The 16,622-nt window shown below is 42.1% G+C and overlaps 1 protein-coding gene across 1 annotated transcript in view; it reads left to right on the top strand.

Annotated features, from left to right (window-relative positions):
- Positions 1-16,622, top strand: part of LOC111243259 (uncharacterized) — a 36,521-nt gene that overhangs the window by 11,024 nt on the left and 8,875 nt on the right. The window contains exons 2-4 of the mRNA XM_086977506.1: positions 12,547-12,806; positions 14,928-14,975; positions 15,427-16,554. Of these exons, the coding sequence (XP_086833632.1) occupies positions 12,547-12,806; positions 14,928-14,975; positions 15,427-16,554 (1,436 nt within the window). The remainder of the gene's footprint in view (positions 1-12,546; positions 12,807-14,927; positions 14,976-15,426; positions 16,555-16,622) is intronic.

The raw sequence follows: 16,622 nt of genomic DNA, 5'->3' as shown, positions 1-16,622 counted from the left end.
GAACAAATTAACGTTTTGCCTACGAGCAGCTAAAAAATAGGATCTCCCCCCCTCCCCCCCCTCCTTTCTTGTCTCCTGAAGATGGCGGCACTAAACCTTGCGGAACAAGCCGCTTCAAAGAACATAGGCGCCGGTAAGCTGAGGGATATAAGTGAAATCAAACTTAGGTCAAAATAGATAAATCGAAAAAAAATTGATAAATGAGGTGTCGATTCGACATATTCTATGATGAAAAAATTCTACGAAAAACCTAATGACACATCTACTTGTCGCAATAACCTCTAAAATGAAAGTTATGAGGCTACTCTGGTCTAGACAAAAGCGATTCAAAATCGATTGCCTCAGCCGAAGAACGGCGGGCTAGCAGACGGTCAGTCCGCAAGCGATTTGTTACTTCATTGAATCCAGTTTGAATGCAATCTGATCCGCTAAAGCGCGTGGACTGTACGAGCAACGAAAACAACAGCGGATTTCACTACTTAGAACAGTTTAGGGACTCATTGTGTAGCTTTTCAACTGTGAGAGCTCCTATTCGATGCATTTTTAAAAAGCGAACTTATCTGTAAAGGAACATACAGAGCGTAGTATGTGAAGCTACGAAAAAAAGCCCTATTGCTCGATTACGTTCGCAGTTGAAGACGATGCAAAGATCTGTAAAGAACAATGATTTTCGAAATTATTATAATTATCACGTTGCAAAGCTATAATGCAATAAGCGGTATGACAAACAAGAAGTTGGCAAAAAGAAGAATGAAGATGCACTTATGTTAGGCTGCCGTATGGGTTCTACCGTTTCAGCAAAGTTCAATACTCTCTCGAATGATACAATCACGTTCAGTGCAATATAATAAACTTTTGTGCATTTTCGCTTAGTTCTCGCGTGAATACCTTTGATTTGGAAAAAAAGCAATGAGTTGAAATTACTAAAGTTTAGGTCCAGTATGGGTACTGTTCTATCTTTTTCAATATATTTTATATAGAAGATATTCTGCGTCAAATTATTGGATATGAGCATCTATTTACGTGATCGTGTTCAAGTTCCAGTCGAAGCCTACCCAATCGAAACCTGTTTCTAAGTACAGTCCTTATGCCACAATTCGTATGAGATTAATTGCATTTGTTACGGATTATGCTTCTCAGCCGCAGAAAGCGGGGCCATTTTAAGCCGAAAAGTGTAGTCGTAAACAAGCATTTACGTAAAGCGGCGGTATATGAGCGTAAGCGCGAAGTGCATTATGGAAAAGGAGGAACGAATGGCATGGATGTATTTCTCTAGGTAGAAAAAGAGCATTCCCTTGATACCAACGATCGTTGATGTCAACGATAGGGGGAGGGTCTGCCGTCAGAAGAAGAGGAGGAAGAAGAAGAATTAGTCAAAAGGATCACGCGACCAATGTGATTTATGCAGTGAGCTATGCAGATATTCTGTGCAGTTACCTATTTAACTAGTTACAATAAAGTGATATTTGATGTCTAAAATATTTTATTTCTCAGCTAGGTATTTATTATAGTAGTAACATTGACTGAGTAACAATTTGCCACTGGTTATAATTGGACCGAGCTCAAATACTGCTAGAAACATTTGGATATAGCAGTGACGAAATCGTTATATCTCGAATCCGATAGGTTCTGTGACCAAATCTTCGGGTCAGTAAACGAGCAGCAGTAAGTCCTTTTCTCACAACCACTGTGTAATACCGCCATCTGAGTAAAATGCCAGCGCCGCAAAAGATGGCCACAGTCTAATAGCCAATTGATCATTTCACAGACGCTGAAAATTGGCAGAACAATAGAGCGATATTGTGGTAATTGGTAGCGGATGGCAACGGGCAGAGAAAAAAACACATGTACTATGACAACCAAGCCGTACGGTCAAGTAACTTCCAGTTCAACAACAGCTCCTAACGGCTTTCAATTTCTTTGAAGTTCCATAGGGAACACTGCGTAGTTTCGTAAAACTCACCGCATCTTGGCCGTCATTAAAGGCTTTCAGGCTTGGTTGGATGCTTTCATGAGATTTGATAGAGTATACTGGCTCGTCTTCATTCATAGCATTCTCTTGTCTATCCCTGTATATACTATCTGTCTGTGTCTACTGGTCTACCTAAGATCACCATTGCGAGGGTACGTTTTGGACGTCTCGTGAATATGACTTCACGGGTTCTGCATATTTGGTCTACGAAGAAAAACAACAGAAAGAGATGTGCTAAGTAGTGCCGCTCTGAGATCTAATACTGCAGATAGCTAGGGAAGTGGCATAAAGGCGCTTTAGCATCTGAAGACTTATTGAAAATCCGATGTCACTTTCCTGCATCTCTTGGTACACGATGTAGCGTAAATTCAGAGGTGTACGACTTGTCTTCAAAATCGTACTCGCATAACTTCCGCTATTTCGTTTCAAGCTTGAACTAGTGAGGAGTTCTGCAAACGAATTATAGGAACAACACGTTAAGTCCTTCGTAGGACAGCCTACGATTGTATCATCTGTGATGTTCACTACAGTAACGAAGCAAAACAGATGAAAACGTTCATGTTTAATCCGTAGTTTACCTCACCGTGAAGTTTAATTACAAGAATATCAAACAAAAGCGATTTTGGGTTTCTATCCTGCATTGTTTAGACGTGTCAGGCAAATGACAGTAGTTATGGGTCACATGAGCCTGCGGTTTGGCACACGAATCTCCAATGGCGGATAGGTCACTTCAGTTATGTTAAAAAAAAAGTTAGCAACATCAAGCTTCGCTTTCTTCCAACAGTTCCTGTAGCGATATAACGCTCTGTACATTTCATTTTGGCTTGCACAAGGCAGGAGGAAAGGATCACTTAACTATAGCAACACACCTGCTGTCAGCGGAACCCGTAGCATTTATAATAGTAGCTTCTCTTGTCACAGATAAATGTATTTAAAGAAAGAACGATATAAAATTTAATATAATATTGTCATGCAATAAGTAAAACATATACAAATTAAATGTCTAAAGTATGCGTATCTTGTAGAAAGAAACACGTTTTTTTACAGTTGGCCAATAGTTGTGTCAAACAAATTTACAACTACGACAACTACGTTAACGCTCCGCATCGATCAACCTGTGCGAGTTTTGTTTTTTTTTTTATCTTGCATCCTTCAACGGAGAACATCGTGAACATGAAACGTGCTTGTTTTTCACTGGAGGCCTGCCAAAGTGCGCCAGTCGTCCCTAACGGATCACGCAGACCTTTGCGGTTGTAACTCACGCAATCATTAGTCCTGTAAAGGCAGTGGCCGAATAAGCAACCGTTTGACATGAGCGTCAACAATCGTCATTAATCGGAACGTAGAAGGATTTAATGAATGGATAGAAAGGTTTGTCTTGCCTTGACCAGGAACAATGTCTTAGAATGTCGAATACAGTAACAAAAGGAATTCGAGAAAGGGGTATTGACGAAAAGAGACTTTTGATGTGGGTGGAAGAGAGGAATTAGCTAAGGTGAATTTTACGCCGTCCGAAAACTAAAAAAAAATGATCAGCAATGATCATAGGAGCTATCATGTTAACCATGGCAATGGGAGATGTCGTCACGATGCTAGCTTTTAAAGCTATAAAAGTGGAAGGGAAGAAGACGACTCAGGCGTCTTTCAGTGTTTATCGTCGCTGTCATCACGCTATTTCTATGGGCATCGTGAGACGTTTCAATGTGGACTGTGCTGTGCCTGGAACAAACTTGTTTGTAACGGCACTATCTATCATTTGTTGTGGTACTTTTATGAAACTACGGCGTCGTATGCCATCGCGTGTCTTTATGTCTCGGCGTATTATGAGTCTTGTCTCCATGTCCGAAAATCTCGCATGTGATTCTCATCTTTTCGTCTCTGCCCTTTGGTCGATTCTCGTCGACGTGGCCACCGGCAACCAGACCCAGACTGTGTTTGCGTCCGCCGTACCCGTATCTATATTTGCGTTTGTGTGCGTGTGTGTGTGCGCGCGCGCGATGTGCTTCGACGCGAATTGAACCGCGTTGTTCCAGCGTTGTCGCATTGTATTTTGTTCTTGGTCTGTCTGTTTGTTTCGCTAGGATATTTGACCTCGCCGATACCAGCGCCGTTGGCGCTCGACCTTTGACCTCAGGCCCCCACCATTTTCGGCCCCCTCGGTTTGTTCGTTTGACTCGTCGGTAGCTATCGCTCCCGTTGCCGCAATAATCGCCACTAACTTAGCGTAACTTTACTGGCAGTGTTCTGACACGTCATTTTTCATTTATTACACATTCTTGGCAACATACCCACACACGCCACTGTTACATATATGTACTGTCTAATTTCCATTCATTCATTGACACCTTCGATCACCTACTTTTACTCATCAACAACAAAACCAAGAAAAGGCAAAATCTAGCCCTAAACGTGTCAAATGACTATCTTAAAGCATCAAAAGCTCGTCCCATCTGCTGGTTACGTACGCTGTCTTTGATGCTGCAACGTTATACGTCACTCACCAGCGAAAAACACCATGATACCGCAATGAATCACAAGAAGTTAACTATATTCATCTGGCAACAGACAAATGGCAACGTAAACTATTCGAAATGTGCGAAAGAGAGATCACGGAGGCAACGATCACCACTGTTCATTTTTTGACAGATAAATCTACGAAGTAGAGAAAAAAAAATATATTAATGTCTATTTTCGTGCCGGTGCCTGTACGGCTTAGTCCCGCACGTTGTACCCGCCCATATTAACTGATCCGTAAAAGGTCTTCGATAATACCGCAGAAAGTTTCGTCATTCAATGTTAATTTCTTTTGCTCTACGGAAACTGGTAATGCTGGCACGGCATGAGCATTACGTCTGGTAAACAAGTACTCAGTTTTACATAAGTAAAATCGCATATAAGTAGGGCTTGCACTTCTGCCTATGATGAAGGCGGTCGTATGCAATCAAGGCGACAATAAAAAACATCTGAAGTGCATGTCACTGAAGTACATTGAGATTGTTTTTGTGTGACTGGACACAAAAATATGATTCTAACACATTACCTATCTTGTTATTGCAACATGTTAGCAGCTAGACTGCGGCAGTAGAAGCTGACTGCTTGACATTCTACTCTACTCTTTTACATACACTACGTTTTATCTAAACCCCTAATTAAAACATCTAGAAATTATACCTAAAACACCTATGAGCGCCTTGATGGCTTCCGAAAGTTGAAAAAAATGCAGGTTATGTCTACTAAAAATGAATAGCACCCTTCGGTAGGATAGTTGGTTCCATCAATAGCGACCTATGAACAGGTGTAAACTAACGTGTTTCAAATTTCTGAAATATCTTAGAACTTGAGAAAGCCTAAAAGTAAACTTACGCTTCGCCAACTTTATTTCTCCAGACCACGACAGAACCCTGAATCGGGAATATGAAAGATTTCTTTGAACTCTAACGTATGCAATGCGGCATGTTCCCTGTGCGGAACGATCTACTTTTGAGCTCAGCCACCTGCTACATCTGTTAGTGTGCACTGCGCATAGGTGGTCTATTGTCTTCAGAATTCTGTTATTTCTGCTCGTTCTTTGTCAGTGTACGATATTTGTTTTCCCAACATATAATGGCGCTACCGCGTGTTCGGTTGGTCAACTTGCATTGTCTGCTCTCTCTAAAATAATTGCTCCCCTAAGAATTTCTCTCTGTTTTACATTTTCAACTGGTTTTTTGAATCTGCAAACTCTCACCAACGGCATAATCATGAGCGTATACTGAAGCGCCTACGTCTAACCGAGGCCTGCGAAAACGTTATTATTACAAATACCAAACGAGCCATTACGCAGATTTCCAATTTGAAGGTGACCACTCAACAGCGCGCTCAATTAATTCTATAACCACAGTTATCGCCGGCCATATATTTTTCTGCCATTGCGTGGACACTTTGTGTGACAGTAAATATCAACGACTGCTGTTGTTATCATTGCGGTTGTTGCAATGGCCTACTCTACGACTACATTTCTATGAAGCTCTGCTACATATCATCTGTTCTATAGCTGTCGTTGCAACTACAACTGCTATCTTTTGTCTTACGGCCGCGGCGGCAAACATGTCATATTCGGCCATTTTTGAACGTTGGTAGTACTGCCGTTGCTGCTCGCAGCGCCAGAAGATGTCTCATAAATGGCATATAATGTGCAATTATTAATATATCTCAGGTTAGGAATATGCTCGTAATTTTGACAAGGCCATTCATTCGTTCATTCTGTGCCACTGATCCGCTGACGGCACTTGACGCCAAAGGAGTTGTTGCGCCTGACTGACAAATCTCAGAGGCATATACACATGCACACACTATTACGTGTATATATATATACCCTTGCAGTCCACGCACCGTCCTGTAACAAAGCAGCATTTAAAGTCATTTATACGTTTGTCTCGTGATGGGTAGTAAAGTCGGCGGTGGTCATTGTTAAGGAATGCCAAGTGCTATCTATCTACCGCGTTAGAGGCGTCGTGGCCGTAGCAAAATACGAGAAACCTAGTTAATAAAGTCGATAACGCCGCGAGTAACAACATTAAATTTATGAGAAACTTAGCATTACGAAAATTTCGTTCTTCTATAGAATAAGCCTAATTTTTTTTTATCACTTTCGGCTTTTTACCTTCGGTAAACGAGTTCTGAAAATCATCTCTTTGATATACCACCAAGGGCCTCTCTTCACTAGGGGTCTAGTTGAGGTGTGTCTTGCGAAGCTTGTCCGAGGTTCCTTTAACAAACCTATGAAATGGCATGACGAACATCCATCTGTTTACCCAGTTGTCCGTTTCAACTGAAGTATGCTGAAGATTTACAGTTTGTGATTTAGATATACCTTTATATAAAAGGGAGACCTATAATGATAGGGGCGCAGTACGTAAAGTTCGTGAAACTAATAGGGGCCCGTCTAGTAGATACACAGTGCATGAACAAAGGAAAGGCTAACATAGATGACAGAAGTTATCGCCCATTTTTAATTACAAAGTGGCTTGGGGTTTTGAAATCTATGAATGTCCACTGAAGCGCATTACCAAGGGGACGAAAAAAAAAAACTACATTTTGCTTTGTTTCAGTTCTTCTGCCTTAATCTGAGTCCGGTCTAATAAACAAAAAAATAATAATAAAATATAGAATAAATAAATATAAGTCTATGATGCTGTTTAGAGGTACGGTTACCAGGTCTCTTAAACATATGTAATATTATCCAGGGGGTCGAGGTTGGACAAATACAGATATATCCTGGGTCACATCCAGGACTACTTTCCTGCACAGTAGAAGGGTGCAGGTGAGTAAAACGAACCAAGATACTTCGATTATGTATACTGTACTTTCTGCTAACCACAGTCGGGGGCTTTATAGACGCTATGCATTCGCGATAAATTTTTAGGGCTGAAAAGCGGTTTGTCAGTTTGTCACGGGTAATAACTCGGATTAAGTTCAATTACATCAGATCACGTAATCAAACCATAATCAAGGTCAATGTTACCACAAACCGTGTTACGTAGATATACACTCTTTGATTTTGTATTTTAACAGCTTTCTTGCGGTGTGTCTTTGTATATAAAAGCATCTTTTACTTACATTTCTACAATAAAGCTGACAAAGATCCCGACTGTTTTCTCGCGATCTAGCCGCCGATCACCAGTATTGTCGTTAATAGCATGGTCCGTAGAACTTCAATGGTCACCCAGCAGAGACAGGTTTCAGCAGTTGTTAAGTTGTCATAACGGTATCGCTATTGAAACGTTGTTAAAAGACTTTGTTGCTATCCATTGTTAGTCTAGTTCACTTAAGTGGCCATAACGGCGGCATCATCATCAGAGTGATGTGCTGGTGGTAGTGCAGTTGTACAGTCTTCTCTTATCCTTTGCCATTTTCGTTACCACCTGCCCGCCACTACAGCACTGCCACTAATATAGACACTGTCAGATGAAAGGGAATCCAGAATCGAAGAACTGCCCCTGCTTTTGTTTACCCTGCTCACCTTCCCTCCCTTCCTCCCTCCCTCCGTCCTATCACGCATAACAATTTCCCTTATCGTCATGCCCGCCTGGCACTACACACGAAGTTCTCTTCTTGATATCGAGGAGGCCCTCGGCTACCGGATCCGATGTTTCACAAGTTCGCCTGTAAATGACATCAAGCGCGTGTGACAATCGTTGTTAGCGTCGCTGCCTTACGTCTTCTAAGCCCAGAGCCAATTTGCATCTGGGCACTGTACTTGCCCAGATGAGGATATATAAGCATCATTTAGTGCTTTGAAAAGCGGCGCCTTTGCTGGTCAACCACCTCTGATATCGAGAGAAGAAGAACGGATTAGCGCATAGCAATCCTCAATGTAATATTTGTTTACTTATGTACAATATTCAGAAAAAGTTAAACTGTACAAAGCTACCATAAGTCATGCCTACCTGAATTCGGATACACACACGGAACGATTAGGTTCGACGATCGATAGTCGTCAGTTCGCGTGCCAGATAGTTCATTTGTTGTAGCCTATTATGAAGAAGCCTGCAGAATATTCAGACATGTACGATCGCGTATTTAGACCCGATAACAGTGAATGGTATTTTTCTTCACACAACTGGTACAGTAAACCTAAGAGGCAGCATTCGTTTGACTAGGCTTAATATAGAAGACTTCTCTGGTCATTTGCGGTTAATCGGTCCAGAGGTGTATCCTCTAAGCTTCACGTGGCTTAGTTCGAAGATAGAGGCTGTTTAGTGGCTGCATATATGGAAGCTTCAACGCTGAATGGAACAGGAGTGATTGTCGTCTCCACTGGGGGCTGTTAGCAACTCGCATTACGATTATGCGTACCTTCACCCTGTTCTCGGCGCGACTAACGCGACTTAATCGGGCGGCGGGGGCTGACTAAATAGAACGCCGCTTATAAACCGTTTTCACTCGATTGCAATGATCATAATCATAGAAAGCGTTGTAGCCATTGAAAGGACGGCAATTCGTAGATTGTACTAGCATTTAGCGGCCGCGAAGCAGGTCCGACGTTTTTTTTTTGTGTGTATTTATTTGGTGATCGGACGAGAAGCGACGTGTTCAACGCGCTACGAAATAGATGAGTTCAGATACGAGGCGCTTATATGATTATTGAAAGCGTAAGGCTATAGTTTTTAATCACGGCACTGCGTTAAGAAAATGCTCTAAATAAGACGATTGTTATAACATTATGTTCTGTATAGCCTCGTAGACAGGTTATTGACCTAATGGAACATCGCGAAGTCTACCGGAACGATCGATTCAACTCGATCGATTTAAATCGGCAATGAGCATCATACAGTTTCTGCATACTTCTATTTGGTGGCATTAATTATCCCGATGCAGAAATATTCGAAATTTTATTGGGCTCCAGATTTACTATGGAACAGCATTATTTAGGCTTACTAATCTGAGCGATTAGTAAGGTAAACGACCGTATATACATGGATGGAGAAGTGCAACCACTTCGACCTTGTGGAAATGGCTATCAATGAAGTATACTCTATTTATTCCAAGGCTAAGATAATTTGATTCAAGCTTTGCTTTGCTTCGCCGTTCCAATAGAACAATACATTATATATAGTCGTAACTCAATCCATAACTAGGAACACCTCGTTGACAATATCGTCATAGAAGCCACTGATTATACGCTAAAAAAGGATGACTGTCAAATGGCAATTTAGACAAGAAAAATCATCGTATTGGGAGCCAGGGTATTATTATTTGTCGACACTGAAGATTTATCGACATTGACAAAGACATTGAACGAAATGTACGGATGTACTTTTATACGAATGAACTTTTCTTGGTTCTATTTAGTCTGCCAACGTATACACGAGTGACTCTATCAGCGCATAATATCTAGATATGAATTGTTGCTAACTGTCAAATGAAGATCTGGCCTCTGAAGGTTAGTGTCATCCTCTTAGAGTATCAGTAGAGTAGAGAGTCAGATGGTGACGAGAACAGCACTCTGAGAATAGAATACTATACCTGCATGAATAAAGGAGAAACTTATTCCACTTACACCGAAGTTTGCAGGGAACGGTTCAACTTATACATAAGGATGTAGGGGCTAATTGCAAAGCTGGTTTTTATATATCTTTTTTAATAGCTCTGCTCGAGTTTGATAATTGCAAGCTTTGAATTTATCCATTGAGAAAAGGTGCGTGAAGATAGGAGAGTTCTGTTGTCTCATAGATAAAAAGTGTATGCATGGGTATTAGTATCGCTGTGAAGTTCTAATGCTAGTCGAAACTTTAATTCGTAATGTGATCCAGCTTTATCTAACTTCTGTTGATTAGCGTTAAAAGTATTATTACATTAAGTATTCCAGCTGCCTTGAGACGCCTCGCAATCCCTTCCTCCGTCGTTATTATGTATGGATATCGTTATCTGTTGCTATTTTTTGCAGTGTCATTTCGTACTGTCGGCCTGTGGTCACTCGTGGGATCCCTATATTTCCTTTCCTCTTACTATGTCGTGTCTTAGGGGGAGAAGCGCATCTATGAAATGACAACGCGCTTGATTCGCAACACTTTGATTTCCTACGAAACAAAGACCGATCCAACGTTGAGAATGTTGCCGTTAGTTAAATCTAATTGAACGATTAGAAGAGCCGGTGGAACAGGGAAATCGCGGGGCTCAGATGCACAGACGTCGGCGTGTGAACGCTGTCGCTCCCATAGTCAAGACGTTTGCCCTCTGACGTCTGCCTTCCCCTGGCCCTGCGAACGAAATAGTAGTGAAGTATACATACGCTTGCTGATACATGTATACATTGTATGTTTGTGTTCACATATTCAACGAAGACGGCCCCGACAAGCCAAATGAGAATCACTATACGTGATGAGAGTTGCTCGGCAAAAAGGAGGAGAAAAGCAAATTATGGACTTCATTAATTATTGCAGATATCGGATGATGATGATGGGGCTGGAAGGTGAGAAATCAGATAAACCTCTGCACTAAGGAAATGGTTATTTCCGAAAAATGAAGGAAGCTTTAAAAATCCTTTGTACAGTCAACATGAATCTGTTGCCATGTCAAAAGATTGTTCCTAATTTATTTCAGCTACCCTGAGATTACCAAAAGTACTTCAATTAAATCTTCTGAATCTTAGACAAAATTTTTTCTCTGAAAGTGATAAATATGCACATTGGTCCAGCCTTAACGACAGCTAAGATTATAGCCTTCAACACATTCGTCAGCTGGATAAAAAATGGCCATGTATCAATAGAATAAAATCTTATAATAAGAGCAGTTTTAAATCGTTATATCAGATACTACCCGAAATAAGTTGACGTGATTTTTTTCGTAAAAACATTTGTATATTAACTTTTTGATATTGGACGAGTAAGTGTTTAGTCCTTACTCTGAAGCATTGAAACATTTTGCTCTAAGCTTAAATTTTCTCTAGTGCTTCCTACTTCAAACAAATGAAATCCATATGATTTCTTTACCGATCCCGCTCAAAGGCCAAAACTATCGTACATTAATACCAGTATAACCAAATTCTGTGACAGCGACACACGTGAAAGGCGTGCACAACCGGAGCGTCAAAAAACAGAAACCATCAAAAGCGACGAGTGCACAAAGAAGAAAAATCTAGTTACCAACTGAAGTAATTCCTAATATAGGCATGATCGCGCGTAACAACTCGACACCCTTATTCAGTTAGTACTTGGACGATTTATAGTGGAGCATTGTTCGATCTATGATAAATTAAAGCTATAAGGAAAAAGGGTACGTTTTCATTTAAAAACATAGTCAAAGTTCCTGCAAGATTTGTATTGAAAGCCGCGGGCGATGCTATAGTAACGTTGCTTTGATTGCGGTCAGAACTAACACGAGCGGCTACAGTTATATCAGTTGAGACTGAAATGCGTGGGAACTGAGCGAAAATGCAATTTGCCGTGACTAGTTCTCTTGGCAAACAGATGGTTTTCACTTTTATAATGGCCGAAAAACATAGCAATAAATGCTAGAAACTCAGATCTCTCCAGCTCAGGTGGAATTAGTGTACTATTGTCGACTTTTCCCTCTTCTCGTACTAGTAGGTGATTTCTGACTAAGCGTCTACCTTAGATGGCCTGTTTAACCTTGTCAGCGTTGAGAAGAAAACGAATAAGAAAAGAGTTCCGGAACACTCTTTTTGCGTATATCATATCGGTAAACCGATGAATCGTAGACATATAGAGTAGGGTTCCTATTACTCCACCTTACCAACAATCGTTCGACGAACTCGCAATGATAAATTTTCAAATTTGCTCTGAAAACTAATCCAATGAATACTTTGGGAAATGACTGCTCCGTTCAAATGTAGGTGGTTTAATTAAGTACTCTGGAGTGAAACTCTGTCTTTAGTTATGATCTAATCATGTCACTTTAGAAATGAAAAATATATTTTGACTATTCATTATAGATACTGAACGTAATACATGACACAATGCAAACAATCGATGTACTCACAGTTTTTAACAACGCTCAACTTATAGGTCTAACGATAGCGCTGAAATACCTAAAACAGCCATATTAATCTGAATGCCTTTTATGTTTTACAGTCATGGCTCCTGGCGGTATTGGCAGCGTATGCGCTCCAAAGCGCTTCAGCAGAACTTCAACTGTACCCGATTCGCATAGACCCGATAGGTCTTCAACAATATAATGAAATCGTTACCCATGCGCATCATCTACAGAAGCGCAGCGCCACAAAATTGGGTACTCGCGATGCCGGAAATTGGTGGGTAGATTGGTGGAGAAACCACATTCGCGACTCGGAAGATTCACAGTCGGTACCATATGCCGCAGCCAACGATCCCAGGTACACACTTTGAGTTCGAAGTTCAAGCGCAAAGATTAGAGTATCCACTTAGAGTCTATACGAATAACACCTATAGTTTGATACTTCAATATCGAAATGCCATTTATAATAAATGCCCTGTCCATTTCATTAGGTTGAATTGGCATAGCAGGGGCATTGGGATGATGCCTTTAGTAGAGTAAAATCGAAAGTTTCTCAGCACTAGTTGGGGTTTATACTTTGAATAGACGAAACGGCCTTTGGCTACGAATAACCCCGGTCGTAACGCTGGTGAACAGTACATATTGATCAACTCTCCGTTTATATTCGTTCGTGTGTTTCCATATATTCCCTTCATAGAATCTAGCAGGGGCAAGACAGAGTCAGAACAAACGAAACACCCTGTCGCGTCACCTCCTTACACGGAGCTGGTTTGATTTGTAAACTTCATATATTATGCCCATGAAGTAGGTACCGTTGACAGTAAGCAACAATTAGTGCTTGTATCCTAATCCTGCAGACAAAGGAGTAGCAACGATGATAAGGCTTTACAATTGTAAGCATATCATTGTAAATCGATTCGCAGTCGTTAAGTAAACAGTGGGAGGCGTTTATCGATAGCGTGTATTGTCGCGTGCTCTGGAGACAGCGCGGAGCGTCTGTGTTTATTTATCCCTTATCTGTTGTTTAGTTTGACAAACAAGATGCATTTGCGTTATATCAGACTGTACAACAGGTCTTGAAACTTTATCGATATGTCGAATTTGAAATCGAAATGCACACATATGTTAGCGAAACGTCAAAGTCGTTTTTGCTCATCATTTTACCTTGAACTTAACATGATCCCATTTATGACAGATATGATAATGCGGACTGGTATTTCAGCGAGGAGACCTTTTTCCCTTCAAGGTACAAGCCGTCTAAAGGCAATGAGGATGAACTTAATAGACAGAACATCGTGTAAGTGGCGCGACTGATTGAACTACGCTAGCTGCATCTTGCGAAACTGTCCGCTACCGCAACGTCCCTTCGACAGTCACTAGCCACTCATATTAACGGGATTAAACGATCCGTTTTCCCGTTAAAACGTTTGCTAAACTGCTTCGCAAGCAACCTGTACCGTATTGGTTTATTTCTCACTTCCGTTTCGATTTAAACCTCTCTGTAAATCGGAGATTCGCATCTCTAAAATAGAGATAGGGAGAGATTTTGCATGAAATTGCGTAAAGTTTGGTGAAAGGATTAAGGATAGATCGATGGATTACTGATAGATGAATATTTTATTGGTCATTCGAGGCTCCGATTTGGTTTACGTCTCAAGCGAGAGATGATGGGGCGCGTCGACGAATAGCTAAACATATGGAAAGCAATATTGAAAACATAAACCGTACTTGCAGGCAGTAAAAGCAAATCTCAAGCATTATAAACATTATATTATATATACAGAGATGTATATATAACATACAATCTAGTTTGGTGTCTAAAGGTGTGATTACTGCGTGTATTAATAGATAGTGCGTGTACGTTCTCCCGTTTTTGATTTGGTTCTAAATTGGCAACCGATACAAAGATCCATGTAGAAGTGGATCGATGACAGAAAAATGCCAGACAAAAGCATACGAGTCATTACTATAAAGCGAATTTTATTAAGAATATTTAAAAATAGTTTTGCCATATTTGGGATATCCAATGGCGATACAGAACATTAGTTCATAGTACCTAAAACCCGGAACATCACTGATTGAAGCAAAAAAATAACTCTGAAACTTGATTTTTATTGAAAGCTTGTATGTATGCGCATAAACGCATATATATATATATATATATATATATATTGTTTTGATAGCAATGCAATCTAACTAAACAATAAGCATTACCGAAGCTCGGTTATACATGCATTCGTTTCAGAAACACATTCATTATTTAGTCTTAATTTTTTTTTTATCTGTTTAGATATTTCAACAAACTTAAAATTGAATCAAAGTAGAGTTGCAGTTCGTTATAAAATGTATCAATCAAATGTACAAGGCATATTGTGTTAAGAATCTTTTTTATGCAAATTATTTTAGCGTTGAGTTTTTTTGAGAAGATCCCGGAAGTGCGAATTGCCTCATCCTGAAGATGACAAATTCATCCTTTCAGTGAACCAACCGGCGAGTCGACAGATTTGGTTGAGGACAACACGATTGAGTAAGATGATAAAAGTAATGGAAAAGAAAAAAGTTTCTCTACAGCACAGTGCATCTGATTCCATTATCTTGTAAAGCACCCGCCTGGTCTGTTTAAATTTTTTTTTTGTTGTATGTGTTTCTAGAGCTTTTGTCCTGTGTCGAATATCGAGAGCGTAATGTTTGTTGTATTTTTAAATTGTGTAATGTCGACTCGTGCTATGCATCCAAGTAAGTTGCAAGCCCTTGTGATTTTCAAGCGTCCGTGTTGTGAAGTCGTTGCCTACTCGCCGCTGTTTTTACAATACGCTGAACACAGCTCTGTATGCGAAGATCGTGAACCCACACTAAGGAGACTATTTTTGGTTGAAGAAAATTCGTTTTAAATGTGACACAGCACATTTATTGCATTTTTTTTGTATAACACGTCGCATGTTTATTAAGAAACTAATACAGAAATACTATTTTCACAGGCCATCCTACCCCACCGTTCCTCCAAAGCGGCCCAACAACTACAGCCCTTCGTTTAGGCCCGCTCCACAGCCGTTTCGGCACCCGAGTCCAACTGTGCCACCAAATCGTCCTATTCCCAACTATCAACCTCCCCCGCCGGCTTTCCGTCCAGCTCCACCTTCTCCGCCGCCACCGCTTTATCGACCACCACTCATACCACCTATTCCTAGCTACCAGCCTCCACCTGCCCCACCTAGGCCATACTCACCAGCGCCAGTACATTATCCTGCTCCCCCTCCTTCTCCTTCTCGAACAGTGCCACCCAGAAGGCCTAATAACTATACTCCTTCTGTAAGACCTGCGCCTCCCCCGATTCCCAGACCTGCGCCTCCGCCGGCACCCAGACCTGCACCCTCGCCGGCACCTCCACCTCTGCCTCCCCTTGTACCAAGCCCAACAGCACCTCCTACTAAACCAATTTATCAACCCCTTCCTCCAGCTCCAGCGCCACCTTCTCCTGCGCCGGCGCCCAGCCCTGCACCACCACCACCACCTCCACCGGCACCTGTGCCAGCACCGCAGCCAGTTCCGCCTCCAGCTCCCAGACCACCCCCTCCTCCTCCACCGATACCAACACCAGTGCCAACAGTTCCTCCTACTGTACCACAACCACTTCCGCCTGCTCCAAGGCCACCTCCCCCTCCACCGGTGCCAATACCTATTCCGCCCGCACAAGTTCCGAGCCTACCACCCCCTCCTCCTGCACCAAGGCCGCCTCCACCAGCTCCGAGCCTACCGCCCCCTCCTCCTGCACCAGTGCCAACAATTCCCCCTAGTGGACCACAACCGAGCTATCAGCCGCCACTTCCGCCGGTACCTACACCACTTCCACCACTACCCCCGGCGCCCATACCTCCGCCGCCTCCCCCGGCACCTAGGCCTCCACCACCTCCCCCGGAACCTAGGCCTCTACCACCTCCCCCGGAACCTAGGCCTCTACCACCTCCCCCGGAACCTAGGCCTCTACCACCTCCCCCGGAACCTAGACCTCCACCACCTCCCCCGGCACCAAGGCCAGTGCCAACAATTCCCCCTAGTAGACCACAGCCAAGCTATCAGCCGCGCCCAGACCCCCTCCTCCTCCACCGGCGCCCAGACCTCCTCCTCCTCCACCGGCGCCCAGACCTCCTCCTCCTCCACCGGCGCCCAGACCCCC

The sequence above is a fragment of the Varroa destructor genome, unplaced genomic scaffold (genome assembly GCF_002443255.2).
Source record: "Varroa destructor unplaced genomic scaffold, Vdes_3.0 BEIS01000001.1, whole genome shotgun sequence".
NCBI classification, from domain to species: domain Eukaryota; kingdom Metazoa; phylum Arthropoda; class Arachnida; order Mesostigmata; family Varroidae; genus Varroa; species Varroa destructor.
Note: the sequence above shows the minus strand (reverse complement) of the source record. Positions and strands in the feature narration are given on the sequence as shown.